The sequence below is a fragment of the Typopeltis vanoorti genome, chromosome 6 (genome assembly GCF_054136105.1).
Source record: "Typopeltis vanoorti isolate ZY-2024b chromosome 6, IOZ_Tvanoo_1.0, whole genome shotgun sequence".
In the NCBI taxonomy this organism is placed as follows: domain Eukaryota; kingdom Metazoa; phylum Arthropoda; class Arachnida; order Uropygi; family Thelyphonidae; genus Typopeltis; species Typopeltis vanoorti.
The window spans coordinates 114644545-114657975 of NC_143554.1; the positions used below are offsets into that span (position 1 = coordinate 114644545).

Here is a 13431-nt window from a genome sequence, read left to right on the forward strand (position 1 = left end):
TCTGTCATCACTGAAAACTGATATGTCTCCTTTTCTTACTTGGCTGGATACATTTATTTTTTTCTTTAATTGTCCTGCAGATGAAGCTTTTACTCATTCTTTAAATTGTTAGCATTACTTTTAATTTTGGATGAAATCTTGATGAAAGTTTGGTTTGCTTACATCTTTTATAATTGCATATAGAATTCATTAAGTTGCATATCAATTAAAAATGCCAATATTAATAATTTAATACTTCATTTTGAAGTATTATTTTTCACACTAACTTCTAAGGAGAAAATGAACTCCACGTATTTCTTTAGAGAGCTATGCTTTTAATTTATACAAAAAAAATATAGTTCTACCTACTTATTCATTTTCTAACAGTAGGTTGGAAAATTTTAGTAAGTATTGAACTAAACAAATTTAAAATATCCTTTTGTAAAATTTAGTGAGCTTTATTTCTTTTATATTCAAATGACTTAAAATCTTTAGTTAGTTCACAGAAATAGAAGAAATCTTAAGATTGTAGGATATATTACTCCACTTACTGCGATAACTATTGATAACTTGCTACTTTACTTTTTTTTTTTTTGTTTTGTTTTTCCATGATAAGCTATCAGTGATTGCAGTGACAGAGATAGTAGGACCTTTGGCAGTATAAAAAGCTTTCAGTGCACCTTTTCTAAATTGGCTTGCTTTAGATATGTAAAAAAAAAAAAAGTAGTATTATGCTTCTGGAATAGTTATGCTGGCATGTGGATTAATGTTCAAGTTATTGTGAATTTTGTGATATGGAACTTAAAGAATCACACAGGCTATAAGTTAGTTATTTATCATTGTTTCTTAATGTAACCAAATTGAACTTAAACAATTATATAATTATGTTGGGTAGTTCAATTTTATAATTGAACATTGAGTTCTCTTTGTGTAGAATTTTTCTGTATAATGAAAAATCATATCATTTTAATCTGTCATTACTAAAATTGGCACGTCTCCTTGTTTACTTAACTGGTATAATACATAGTTTTTTTTTTTTTAAATAGTTAGAGAGAGACTAAAAAATTGGAATGTAATTTTGTTATTTCCTCTGTTAAAAAATGAGAATTTATTATTTATTTTTTTTTGCATAAAATGTTAATGACTTCTTTATTTTTTAAGAAGTTAAATGTCTTTTATAATCATCACACACACATACACAATTTTTTTCACCCCAGACAATGAAAATCATCTGATTCTTGATGGTATTCCCAAGTATGTATTTCTCAACGATATTTAAAAACCATATACTACAGATTCGAGAGCAGAGGTTCTACCAACTTAACCTAACAGACCAGCAAATATATAATAATAATTGCAGCTCATAATAATGATTTCCATTAAATAATCATTTCTTCGGTATAGGACACTTTTATAACTATTCATGCTTATATGACAACAGCTATTATTGGTCTTTACCATACCTGTGCACCCTTATAATAATAACTTCCATGGCTAGAATAAAGACCTGGAAGCTTGATTCTAGTCACTCACTACAGAAATTGTTGCTGAACCTATTTTTTTTTTTTTTTTTTCCTCAGATTGTTCTCAAGTCACTGAACTTTGGTACACATCTTGAAATTTTAGCAACTGTAAAGCGTTTATTTAAAAAGACCTGAAGATAGTTTAATCTTTTGGAGAATAAAAATGTATTAAGAAAAAAAAAATCATTTATACCCATGTCATTATTACACTTAAAAAAGCATAATTTATTTTTTCCTTACATGTTTTTTTTTTAATAAAGGCACTGTATTAGAAAAGAAAATACTTAAATATTAAATTATACATTTTCAAAAATGTTAAGCATTTACAAAAAGAGCCCTGATGTATAAAATATGGAATCTACTGGCAGCTGCAGCACTATAATCATCTCACTTTAATGTCAGAGTAGCTTCCAAATTTATTAATGTTTATATATCCATTTTAGTTTAATATGTGGCAGTTATGTTGTAGTCCTCTGAATTATTTACTGGTACTTCAGAAATATGATGCATTCAAAAGATGTGTTTTAGTTTAGAAAAATGATGTGCCCTTTATTTGAAAATACTTTGGTTCAGATCTTGTCAAACATGTTAAGAACATTTTCTAGACTTTTCACCTGAAGCTAGCTGGATTATTTGGTCACAGAAAGAGATAGCAGTTTTAGAACTTTTTTTTTGAGCAAATCAGATTAACTGTCCACTGAACACAACTAACAGGTATAATGCACTGGCCTTACTAATAATTCTCAGCAATCTGGTTATTATTAGTAAGGCCAGTGATCTTGAAGTACTTTCATAGGAACTTGTCATTAGAAGTTTATTTTTTTTAAATATCATTAGGACTTAATACAATATGAACATGCTACTCCAAGTTCATGATTTTGTCATTGTGTTCACATTGTTTATTTTCTCCTATTATGTTTCCTTGCTCCTATATTTCATCTCCTTCATGGATGTTCTCAATACTTGAACAAAAAAAAAAAAAAAATCTGGTAGGTATGTGAACAATGCTTGTATAATCATTTATTATGATTCAGGCTTCCATAGAGTCAAAAGACTCATCGTGGGAGGCCCATCGTAGAAAACAGTCATTTATACCACTCATTGACCATTCATGCCCTCACCACTCTGTCAAGCATTGCATTCCACAGTTCAACCACTCTCCATGCAAAGAAACAACTTCTCACCCTCTTGCTCACCGCTTCCTTTCATAACTTCCAGGGATGGTCCCCCTTGTCTTCACTCTTTCCTCCTGTTCCACCAATCAAAAGAACTCCCTAGTGTCAACCCTGTCACTTCCTCTTGACAGTTTAAAAGTATTAATCATATCACCTCTCCTTCCATCTACCAAACTCTGCAGTCCAAATTCCCTCAGCCTGTTCTCATAACTAACATTGTACAGTCCTGAAACCATCTTTGTTATCAGCCTCTGTATGTTTTCATAGATAATTTATCCCCTTCAAATCCTGGGGACCAAATTTGAGAACAGTAGTCCAAGTGTGGTCTGATCAGGGCTTTATACAATGGAATGACAACTCTTTTATCTCTGCAAGTCAATGTCTTTCTCATTATATTGCAGCAATCCTCTTGGTTAGGATGATTGCTCCTCCACCTTTGCAATATTATTATTATTTATTAGACACCTCCAGGGAGTCCAAGACTCATCGAGAGAGAGAGAGAGGGCACCTGCTCTACAACTCTCAGTCTCTGCCAACTGCATCATCTACACCAATGACATCTACTGTCCACCACCACCACTACTATTTTTCAGACAATCGTGAACATCCTTGCCCATGGCAGGATTCGAACCCGCAGCCATTTGGCTGGAGAGTGGATATGCTAACCACTCTGCCAACCAGGCCAGCTTTCAGGTTTCTATCAATCATCACTCCCAGATCTCTTGCCTCTCCTCCTCCTTCCAGTACAGCTCCTCCAGCAGAGTATACAGCCTTTCATTGATGTTTCCCAAACTTCAATCCTCTTTTTATTTTCCTCAAATGTCCTCTTTTCTATCCTCAAATGCCTTCCAAGCCTTTCTTTTGACACATTCTGGCTATCATGCTGGAAGGAGGGTAAGATAGTGCCATTCATTTTTCTATCTGTCCAGTTTATTCAAATCCTCTTGCAGGGTTGCCACATCTGCACTATTACTAATAAATCCTCCTGCAGTCCACTGACAATGTCACTGATATAAAGGTTAAACAACACAGGTCCCTGTGGGAGCCCACTTGTAACCTTCTGCCTCCTTGATATTGCCCCACCATACTCAACTCTCTGATACCTATCAGACAGCCAGTCCTGAATCCAGTTGACTATTGTGACATCTCAACCCATGTGCTGCAACTTAAATATCAGTTTATCATATTGCACTCTGTCAAATGCCTTGGAAAAATTCAAAGAAATGGCAGATTCTGCCTTTCCCCTCGTCATATTACTAGAGCAAGAGTGCCGCTTAACAAATCTATGTTGACTCTAACAGATAACATTACCCTCATCTTCCTAATGCTGTATATGGTCCCTCACTAATTTCTCCAAGATCATCAACGACTACTAATGAAACAAACTGGTCTATAATTGACACTTCTATCTGCTGCCACCCTTCTGAATCTTTCCTCTTCCCAGTGATATACCACTGCTTTATTGACATCCAGAGTACTGAGTATTTGGAACACTCTCCTCTAAACCTCGAACTGCCCTATCCCTCTAGTATTAAAACCTGCTTCTCCAGGATGAAATACTCTAGTAAAGTGTTTATTGAACAACTCCATTATGTTCTCTGCATCAGTCACTCTATTCCCATTTTTATCCCACAATGTCATTCTTCCACAATCATTTCTCCTACTGGCCACATTGCTAAAAAAATTCCGAAGGATTTTCTTTGGATCTTAGTGCCAATCTCTTCTCATATTCCAGTTTTGCCTTCCTCACCATACTAATCACTCTCCTGTCCTGAGTCTTATATTCTTCATGCATCTGCTCTCCAACCCTCTCCTTATATCTGTTCCAAAACTTTTTTTTTTTAACCTGCAGTTTGGTTTGATATTGTCATCCACTTTATGCCAAATTGTGTCCTCTCCTTTACTCGTGGAATACAACTTACTGTTGTTGCTAACAAATATTCCTTCACAATTTCCCAAGCACTAATGATATCTCACCCTTCCAATTCATGGAACTGCTCCAAGTTGATATCAAAGACTGTTATAATCACCTACCTTATAAATCCACATACATTCCCTTCTCTTTGATACTCCTGAATGTCTATTCATCTTCCAAGTCAAAACCACATGATCACTCTCTCCGACTGGAGACAGAGATCATCTTAGTTATAATCGGCTCTTCTGAAGCTATAACCAAATCCAAAACTCTTGAATCTTGTGTTCCTTCTACAACTTGTTACCTAAGTCATTTGTCCCTCATGAATTCTAGAAATTCCATTCCCTTATTACTACATGCAGTTTCCTCTTCCCAATTTATACTGCTGTAGTCAAAATCTCCCATAACAATCATTCTTCTTGCCTGCCTAAACATCTCCTGCTCCCTCACCCTTTGTGCTCCTTGGCTTGTAGCAACACCCCACTAAATATTGTCTTGCCCACCTCTGCATCATACCATATGCTTTTAAAACCATTGGTGTCATTGTCTTCCAAAGCCTCCACTTTGAGAGGACATGTCATCACTTATCATAAGCAGTACTCCATCACTGCGTTTTCCCTTCCTATCCTGTCAAAAATGCTGTACCCTTCTACTTCTATTCCTGTCATTATATCATCTTCCATCAGCCACGTCTCGGAGATCCCAATAATCTTCGGACAGGCTGATACTGTCAGTGCTACCAATTCATCTCCTTTATTCTGGATACTCCTGGCATTAGTATAAAGAATAAAAATGTCATAAATGAAACTGTTTCTATACCTATCATTATCCCCTCCAGGCTCCACTGGACTCAGCGTTAGTTGATATATTCTCCCTTTTCCTAATCACCTATTCCCATAAGAGGCCACCCCCTGCTACCATTCACCCTGATAATTCTAATTTCCTTGCATTGACATTCCGATTCATTCAGAGAACGGCCATTTCTCCATATGCCTACATCTTCTCTCATTTAAATGAGAGAAGATGTAGGTATATGGAGAAATGCCTACATCTTCAAATGCCCTCCAAGCATCCATATATTCCAAGCCTCTCTTTTGACACATTCTGGCTATCATGCTATTCATTATTAATGCTCTTCTATTCAGCTTGTCATTATCATACCTGGGCAAAACACACACACACACACACACACACAATCTTCCCTTTTGTAAGTTTTTTTCTGTAGAGCCTCAAACATGAATCTCGGATCTCTCACCACCTGATTCACACGCTTCTCAAGTCACTCGTGCCCATCATCATAATCATGTCATCCACCTTTTCATCCCATTTAATTGCAATAGCCACACTTTCTGTCGTTTCTCCAGGCAAACACTTCTCAGTCATCCTATCTTGCACACCACAGATTGAGTCCATACATCACACCCTGTATGATTGCTCACCTGCATTCCTCACTTTCTCTCCCCTCTAGCACTTTCTCTTTTTGTTCTCCTACTTATCTGCCATCCTGGCAACTCCCCCCCCCCCTGGTTCCAGCACTTCTTATGTTCTCTCTTCTACTGTTTCTATTCTCTCCTCTTCTATCATTCCCATAACTTTCTCTCTCACTCGTATTCTTCTGATTTGCCTTGCATTCATCTCTCTCATTCACTTAATCTCATCTTTCACACTTCTCAACTCATTCCCAAGACATTCCACTTCCTCTTTCAGTGCATCTCTCTCTCTCTCTGCAAGCTATCCACTCTTACTTGCTATTCATCCTCCTAATTAAGACCATCTCCAAAAACTTCATATTGATTCAAACTTTCCACACTTCTCACTTATTTTTTCATTTATATTTCGCTTGTTTTCCTCACCCTCTATCACACTACTCGTCACTCTAAGTCAGTATTCTCCTGCCTCTGACACAATGCTGCTGAGGTCTGTTAAGGCAATCTCCAACTCGCAAAGTTCCTTCCATTTCCTACATTTTCCATATATATATATATATATATATGTATGTATGTATGTGTATATGTGTGTGTGTGTGTATATGTATGTGTATATGTGTACTCTCCTATCTCTCACCTGCTACATATCCAACTGCTGGGATGCATACATATCACAAAATCCTGTAGTATGCTATGCAAAATAATATAGTTCTTAAATGGGGGAAGACTTGGTGACATGGCATTAGTAATTTAATGCTTCCATCATTCAAATAGTGCCGAGTACTAGGAACTACTACAACTATACTAAATGCTCTACTATAAGCTATGCTTGCGCAATGCTATAAGTATAAAGTATACTTTACTACAACTATACTAAATAACGAAAACTTGTCTTTTTCTTCTCTGCTACCTCCAAATGCATCCGACTCTGACTTCGCTCCTCTTGGAAGAATAAACCAAAAAGAAACGCAATATAAACAACTAAACTCCAATATCAATACTACTGAAGGACACTTGTATCAATGAAAAAAATGTAGCACAATTTGCAACAAAAGCCACACTGTATACTGATTAAAAACACTTTTTTTTAAGCACTGCTCAAATCAACCATCACATTCTTATTTGTGGTAGTAAACATTTCAGCATTTCTACATGCTAGATAAGTGCAAAAAAAAATATTCAGCTGGAGTCGTGAAGATAAAACTTTCTGAGGAAGACAACTATTAGGAAGGTCGGTCTAGAGAAAATAACCATTTAAAAATAGGAAAACCAAAAAAAAAAATAGTTGGTGGCATTGGGGGTGGGGGAGAGAAATGAATTTGATGGGATGAGACTGCAATTTTTACTCATTGACCAAAGAGATGCAAGTCAGAAACTGACGTGGTATATCTGAGCAAATGTGCACACTGATTAGGAAAAGGTTAGTGTGTGTGTGTGTGTGTGTGTGTAATTGGGAAAATTGAGGTGAGTAGTTCTTGAGGTTTCTATTTAGAAAATAAATGTTTGTGTAATAAGTCCAAAGAAATTTATTGTCATGGGACTTGTTAAAGAATGACAAGGAAACTAGATTATGATAGAAGGAATGGTGAGAATCTGTGCATAGGAGCAACTAGATTATGGAACTATGTTAATATGAATATGCATAATCATGGATGATTATGTGCTTGTCTTGTTTAGACATTGCACTAACCTAACCTACCTTGTTTCAAACATATGAAAAAGTTCAGAGAAACTCAAGTGGTTGCTTTTGATATTTGATCATGTTTGGCATCACAACCTTCTTACCAAGCTACTGTTATATTTCTTCCATCCCTTTGCTAATGGACTGGGTCATGGTGAAAGATTTCCTTTTATTAAATTTCACTCTTCAAGATCTTCTTTAACCACTGTCTTAAATGGTGATCTTCTTGCCATTCTCAAGTGGAGTGAGGATAACCTGGTGGATTTTAATGTCACCAAAATGCTATCCTGTCTCATTTCTAGGAAGAAAGAACATGTCTCTCTCTCTTTTGACAATATTCTTCTTGTTAACCTGGACCAGTTTTCTCTTCTTGGGTTAACTCTCACATCTAATCTCTCTTGGCATATTTAGCACATCAGATCCATAGCATCTTCAGCCTTTTAAACACTTGATATTCTTTTTTTGTTCCAAACAGTACTCTCCTGATGGAGTTCAGGTGTGCACTCTATGGCTTCAGAAACCAGATGTTACCATCAACGCTGGTAGGCCTAAGCAACTATGCCACGTGAAATGGGAGGCATTGGAAAATGAGACTGTGAGGAAGAATTTTGCAGATGACATTTCCTCCAGGTTCAAAGAGATTCCCAAGCATACTGCAGATGTTGAGGAGGAGTGGAAGCTGTTCAGAACAGCTGTCACTGCCTCTGCACTCTCATGCTGTGGCAGAAAGTGGCTCGGCATGGCAACGGGCAGTGAGAAAAGGACACCTTGGTGGAACCAAGAAGTCCAAAAAACTGTCCGGACAAAAAAGGAGTCCTACCTAACATGGCTTAGGGTCAGGTCACCTGAGATGTGTTTGCAGTATGTTGAGGCACGAAAAGCTGCTGCTGAGGCAGTAAAGGCAAAGCAGAAGGCTTGGGAATCCTTTAGAGAAAGATTAGACTCATCCTATGCAAATACAAACAAAGTATTCTGGCAGACCATCCGCTGCCTTCGAGGGAGGAAATCGTGCACAGCAAGGGCAATTAAGGCCTCTGATGGTGCACTTTTAACAACCGAGAAGGATATCCTCCACAGATAGAGGCAATACTTTGAGAGCCTTCTTAACCCAGGTTAAGAAGGCTCTCAAAGAAGTGCAGATTGGGGTAATGACTAGTCTCACAGCAGAAGAGGTCCATTTAGCAATAAAATCGCTAAAATCGGGCAAGGCTGCTGGCGATGATGAAATTTGGCCCGAAAAGCCTTAAATCGAGACAGTGTTCTCTGGCTGACTCGAGTGTGTCAGGCTGCTTGGATATCTGGGTAAGCACCAAAGCAATGGCAGACAGGCATAACAATACCAGTCTTCAAGAAGGGGGAACAGAAGGATTGCAGTAATTATCGTGGCATCTCTCTGCTCAGCCTGCCTGGGGAAGTGTATGCTAGATGCTTGGAAAGACTGTGCAGGAGCATAGTTGAGTCAAAGTTCCAGGAAGAATAATGTGGCTTTCGTCCTGGTAGAAGCACAACTGTCCAAATCTTAATTTTAAGGCAAGTCTTTGAGAAATCTTGGGAATATGCCAAGAATGTCTACACATGTTTTGTGGACTTGAAGAAGGCATATGACCGGGTTCCTCAGGATAAGCTTTGGCAAGTAGTACAGGAGTATGGAGTGGATGGCCAACTATTAACTGCCATCAAGTCCCTGTACGAATGCCCAGAGTTTTGTGTCAGGGTAAACAGCACAAAGTCTGAACCTTTCACGGTCTCTGTTGGCCTCCGCCAAAGGTGTATTCTGTCATCCCTCCTTTTCATAATATTTATGAACTGGATTGATAGGCACAGCGCCGAAACGGCGATTATGTCAGAATTGAAAGATGTAGCATTGGACGTCTACTTTTTTGCAGATGACCTAGTTCTGCTTAGCTCTTCCACAGATGACCTCCAGCGGACCCTGGATAGGTTTGTGCAGATGCTGGAATGAAGATCAGTGTGGCCAAAACTGAAACATTTGTGGTCTCAAGACAACCATCCCAGTGCACTATACATGTAAGTGGAGTCCCAACGAGGCAGGTGGAGAAGTTTAAATACCTTGGGTCCATATTCACAAATGATGGAAAATGGGACATAGAGCTAGATACTCGAATTGGCTTAGCAAGCTCAGTATTGCAGGAGCTTGGCTGTTCAGTAGTATTGAAGTGGGAGTTAAGCCAGAAGGCAAAGCTGGCTGTCTTCAATACAGTCTATGTCCCCATCCTCACCTATGGTCATGAGATTTGGGTAATGACTGAAAGAATGCGGACACGAATCCAAGTGGCTGAAATGAGGTTTCTTTGAGGGGTTGCAGGGCTGACAAGACTCGACAGAGTCAGAAGCTCTGCAATTCGGGAAACCCTCAATACTCAATCGTTGCTTCTCCGTGTTGAGTGATCACAGTTACGTTGGTATGGGCACCTGGTCAGAATGCCACAAGAGAGGCTCCCTCAGCAGACCCTCTTTGCCAAGCCAGAGGGTGGGAGGCCATGTGGAAGGCCAAGGACTCGCTGGATAGATTATATTCAAAACCTTGGGTGGACGCGTTTGGGAATCCCACCAGAACACCTGAGCTTGGTGGCAGAGGATCGTGACCATTGGAAATTCCTTTCAATGCCCACCTTTCCTAACCCAATTAGGAAAGGTGGGCCTTGAAGACGTATGTATGTATGATAACCTCTCTCTCTCATTGACTCACTCCAGTCACTTTCCCATAGATGCTATGTTATTGCATTATGTCTCTTCTATAGGTGTTTCCATGGGTGCTGCTGCTGTCGCTCTATCCTCTGCCTTCATTTCCTACACCTCTGCTCTTTGGAAAAGTCTTTTTCATACTGTCTCCCCCCAAATGACTACAATCTTTGTCTTCAAAAAATAACAAATTCATTTGTTTCTAACCACATGTGTGTATGCACACACACATGTGCACACGGCACTGTGACATAATAAGTGTGCAGCTGTCCCGATCAACTGTGAATGATGTTATTGTGAAGTAGAAATGTCTAAGAGCAACAACATCACAATCATAACCTGGTAGGCCACATAAAATCAGAGTGGGCCTGCTGAGTGTTGAAGCACTGGCATAGAAAAATTGGCTATCCTCAATTTGAAACACTTGTCATTGTGTTCTGAAATGCCTCTGCAAGTAATGCCAACACGACTGTTCATTGGTAGCTGAACGTGGGTTTTCATGGCCATGCATCTGCACATCATCATCTAACATCAGCAACGGCAATGCCAAGTGTTGCATGGAGTGGTGTAAAGCTTGCAGCCATTGGTCTCTGGAGTGATGAATCGTGCTTCACCATCTGGTAGCCCAATGAACAAGTCTGGATTAGGGAAATGCCAGGAGATTTCTACTTGGCCTAATGTGTTGTGCCATCTGTTGAAGGTAGGAGGAGGTATCATGATCTGGAGGTTTTTCATGGTTGAGGTTGGGCCCCCCCTAGTTTTAGTGATATGAAGTCTTGACACTGCAGCTTATAATGACATTCTAGACAATTTTGTGCTTCCAATTTCATGTTAGCAGTTTTGGTGAAGTCTCTCTTCCCAAAGTGAGGTCAGTGCAAGAATGGTTTGAAATTGGTGTTGAAGAACTTTTCACATCATTGACCGACCTCACTGATTCTCTTCTGGAAGAGAATTACAGTAGCAAAGTAACCACCAGTTATGGTTGTTATATCAGCCATATTTTTTGGGAATGCTAAAAAAATAATAATAATAAATAGCTGCATATAAAAGAATTATGATGGCTGTTAATGTACTCTGATATTCCACTTGCGACACTTTTTTTTTTTACAAATCTCATTCCACTTATCTGTATGAATGGCTTAATGTTAGTTTCACTATATAGATGTAATGAAATCAAATTTCAGCATTATATATTATCTCTTTTTATTATGTATCATGTATCCATCTGATCTATGACAATTTTTATTGCTTTCATTTTAGTGTCAAGTGATAACCAAAGAAAAATTCGAGCAAATGACCCAGTCCATAATGCACAATTTAATTATGCTGTAAGTATGTTAATGTATTTAATTTTGTAATTACTCGGGAATCAAGAAGTTTGTCATTGTAGGAGACTCGCAATAAGTGTTACTCACAGAATACCTATTTGCTTCTCCTTGAACTCATTCATCTGTTCTTTTTGTGCCTATTGAAAAAGTCTTCTGCATCAGATCATCTGTAATATCCCTTTAATAATTTGTACACAGTGCTACCCATAAGTTTGGGGAATTTGAATAGCTCGTGTGAACCAATTGTACTGTCTGCCACTATAAAGAGCAAGCAGCACCCTTTGTGAATCAGTATGCCAACAATTGACAAGCTGAGAGGCTGTATTCTTGAGTTCATGAGATTTTGTAACTTAATTTAGTTGTTTCAGCAATTTTCTTCTAATTTTCAATTTTAAGGATCTGCAAAGAATCTGCATCAAATTTTGCTTCATTCTCATAAAATCTGCTGCCGAAACCTACCAGATGCTTAAGGAAGCTTTGGTGTTAATGCTATGAGCCAAAGTAAAACTTTTTTGTGGTACAAATATTTCCATGATAGTTGAACAACTGTCGATGATGAATGTTCTGGACGATCCCTTCGACAAGCACAACACCAGAAAACATTGCAAAAGTGTGCAAGGCTCTTCTTGCAGATCATTAGAAAACTGTCAATGTTTGTAAGATCGTTGGATTGTTGTATGGGAATATTCAGCGCATCTGAATATTCCCATACTAATGGGAATCTGCCTGCACGTCACTCATTTGACAATTCCTCGCTTCCAAAAACGTGACAGTCATTTTCCCCCATTTGCCTGACTCCTGTTACCCAAGATGAAATTCCAGCTGTAGTGATGTCATTTTGCCATAATTGAGGAGATCCAGGCAGAATTATAGGAGGTGCTCAACACAGACACACTTGAGGACTTCTGAGGGGACACATGGAATCATGGAAAAAACCACTGGGATTACTGTATACATGCCCAAGGGAACTACTTTGAAGGAGATGGTGGAAACTGGTAGTTAGGGTGTAAGTACTTTTTTTTTTTCTTAATGGTCAAATTCCTCAAACTTTTGATTAGCACCTTGTATGTTTCTATCATATCCCTCTCTTTTCTGCATGCCATCTAGTTTTTGTAATCCATAAATCTTCAGTCTATCCTCATAAGGAACATTCTATACACCTGCCACCATCTTGGTCATCACTTACATCAGGATCCTCTCTACCACTTTATCATTCCCTCCCCTCCAAGAAACATAAGTGAGCAGTTCTGTCCAGATATGGCCATATCAGAGCCTTATAAAAGATATTTGTATGTTACAACTTGAATTGTTTCATTTACTCCTTGGCATGTTTGTACTGTAAATAGTAATTGTACTTTGAAGATAAACCAGTTAAGCATTTTTATGCGAGTTTTTATTTTAATTTAATTTTATTTTTTGTGTTGTAATACTGTGAAAAAGATGAACATATTTTCATGTGTGGAGTTTTATATTTAAATAGTCAGCCTTCTGCAGTTGATAACCAGACTACTTTTTTTTTTTAATTTGAATTTCATTGTAATTGAAGGGTTGTAAACTTATTGTACATTTTAGTACTGTGGTGGTCTAGGGTTAAACAATCAAGTTTCCTTGCTCAAGAAATCAAACAGTAATTTTACGAAAACATCTCGGATCTCCAATAAACAAGGTGGTCTAACATTGGGTGATTAACATCATCTACT

General features: G+C 38.1%; 1 protein-coding gene across 3 annotated transcripts in view; it reads left to right on the forward strand.

The window, feature by feature from the left end:
- Positions 1-13431, forward strand: part of LOC150105831 (phospholipid-transporting ATPase ID-like) — a 311509-nt gene that overhangs the window by 44489 nt on the left and 253589 nt on the right. For 2 of the 3 annotated variants that reach the window (XM_090394368.1, XM_090394369.1), the window contains exon 3: positions 11664-11731. In XM_090394368.1, the coding sequence (XP_090250494.1) occupies positions 11664-11731 (68 nt within the window). Of the gene's footprint in view, positions 1-690; positions 804-11663; positions 11732-13431 lie in introns of those variants that run through there. The other variant, XM_090394370.1, reaches the window with a different exon arrangement.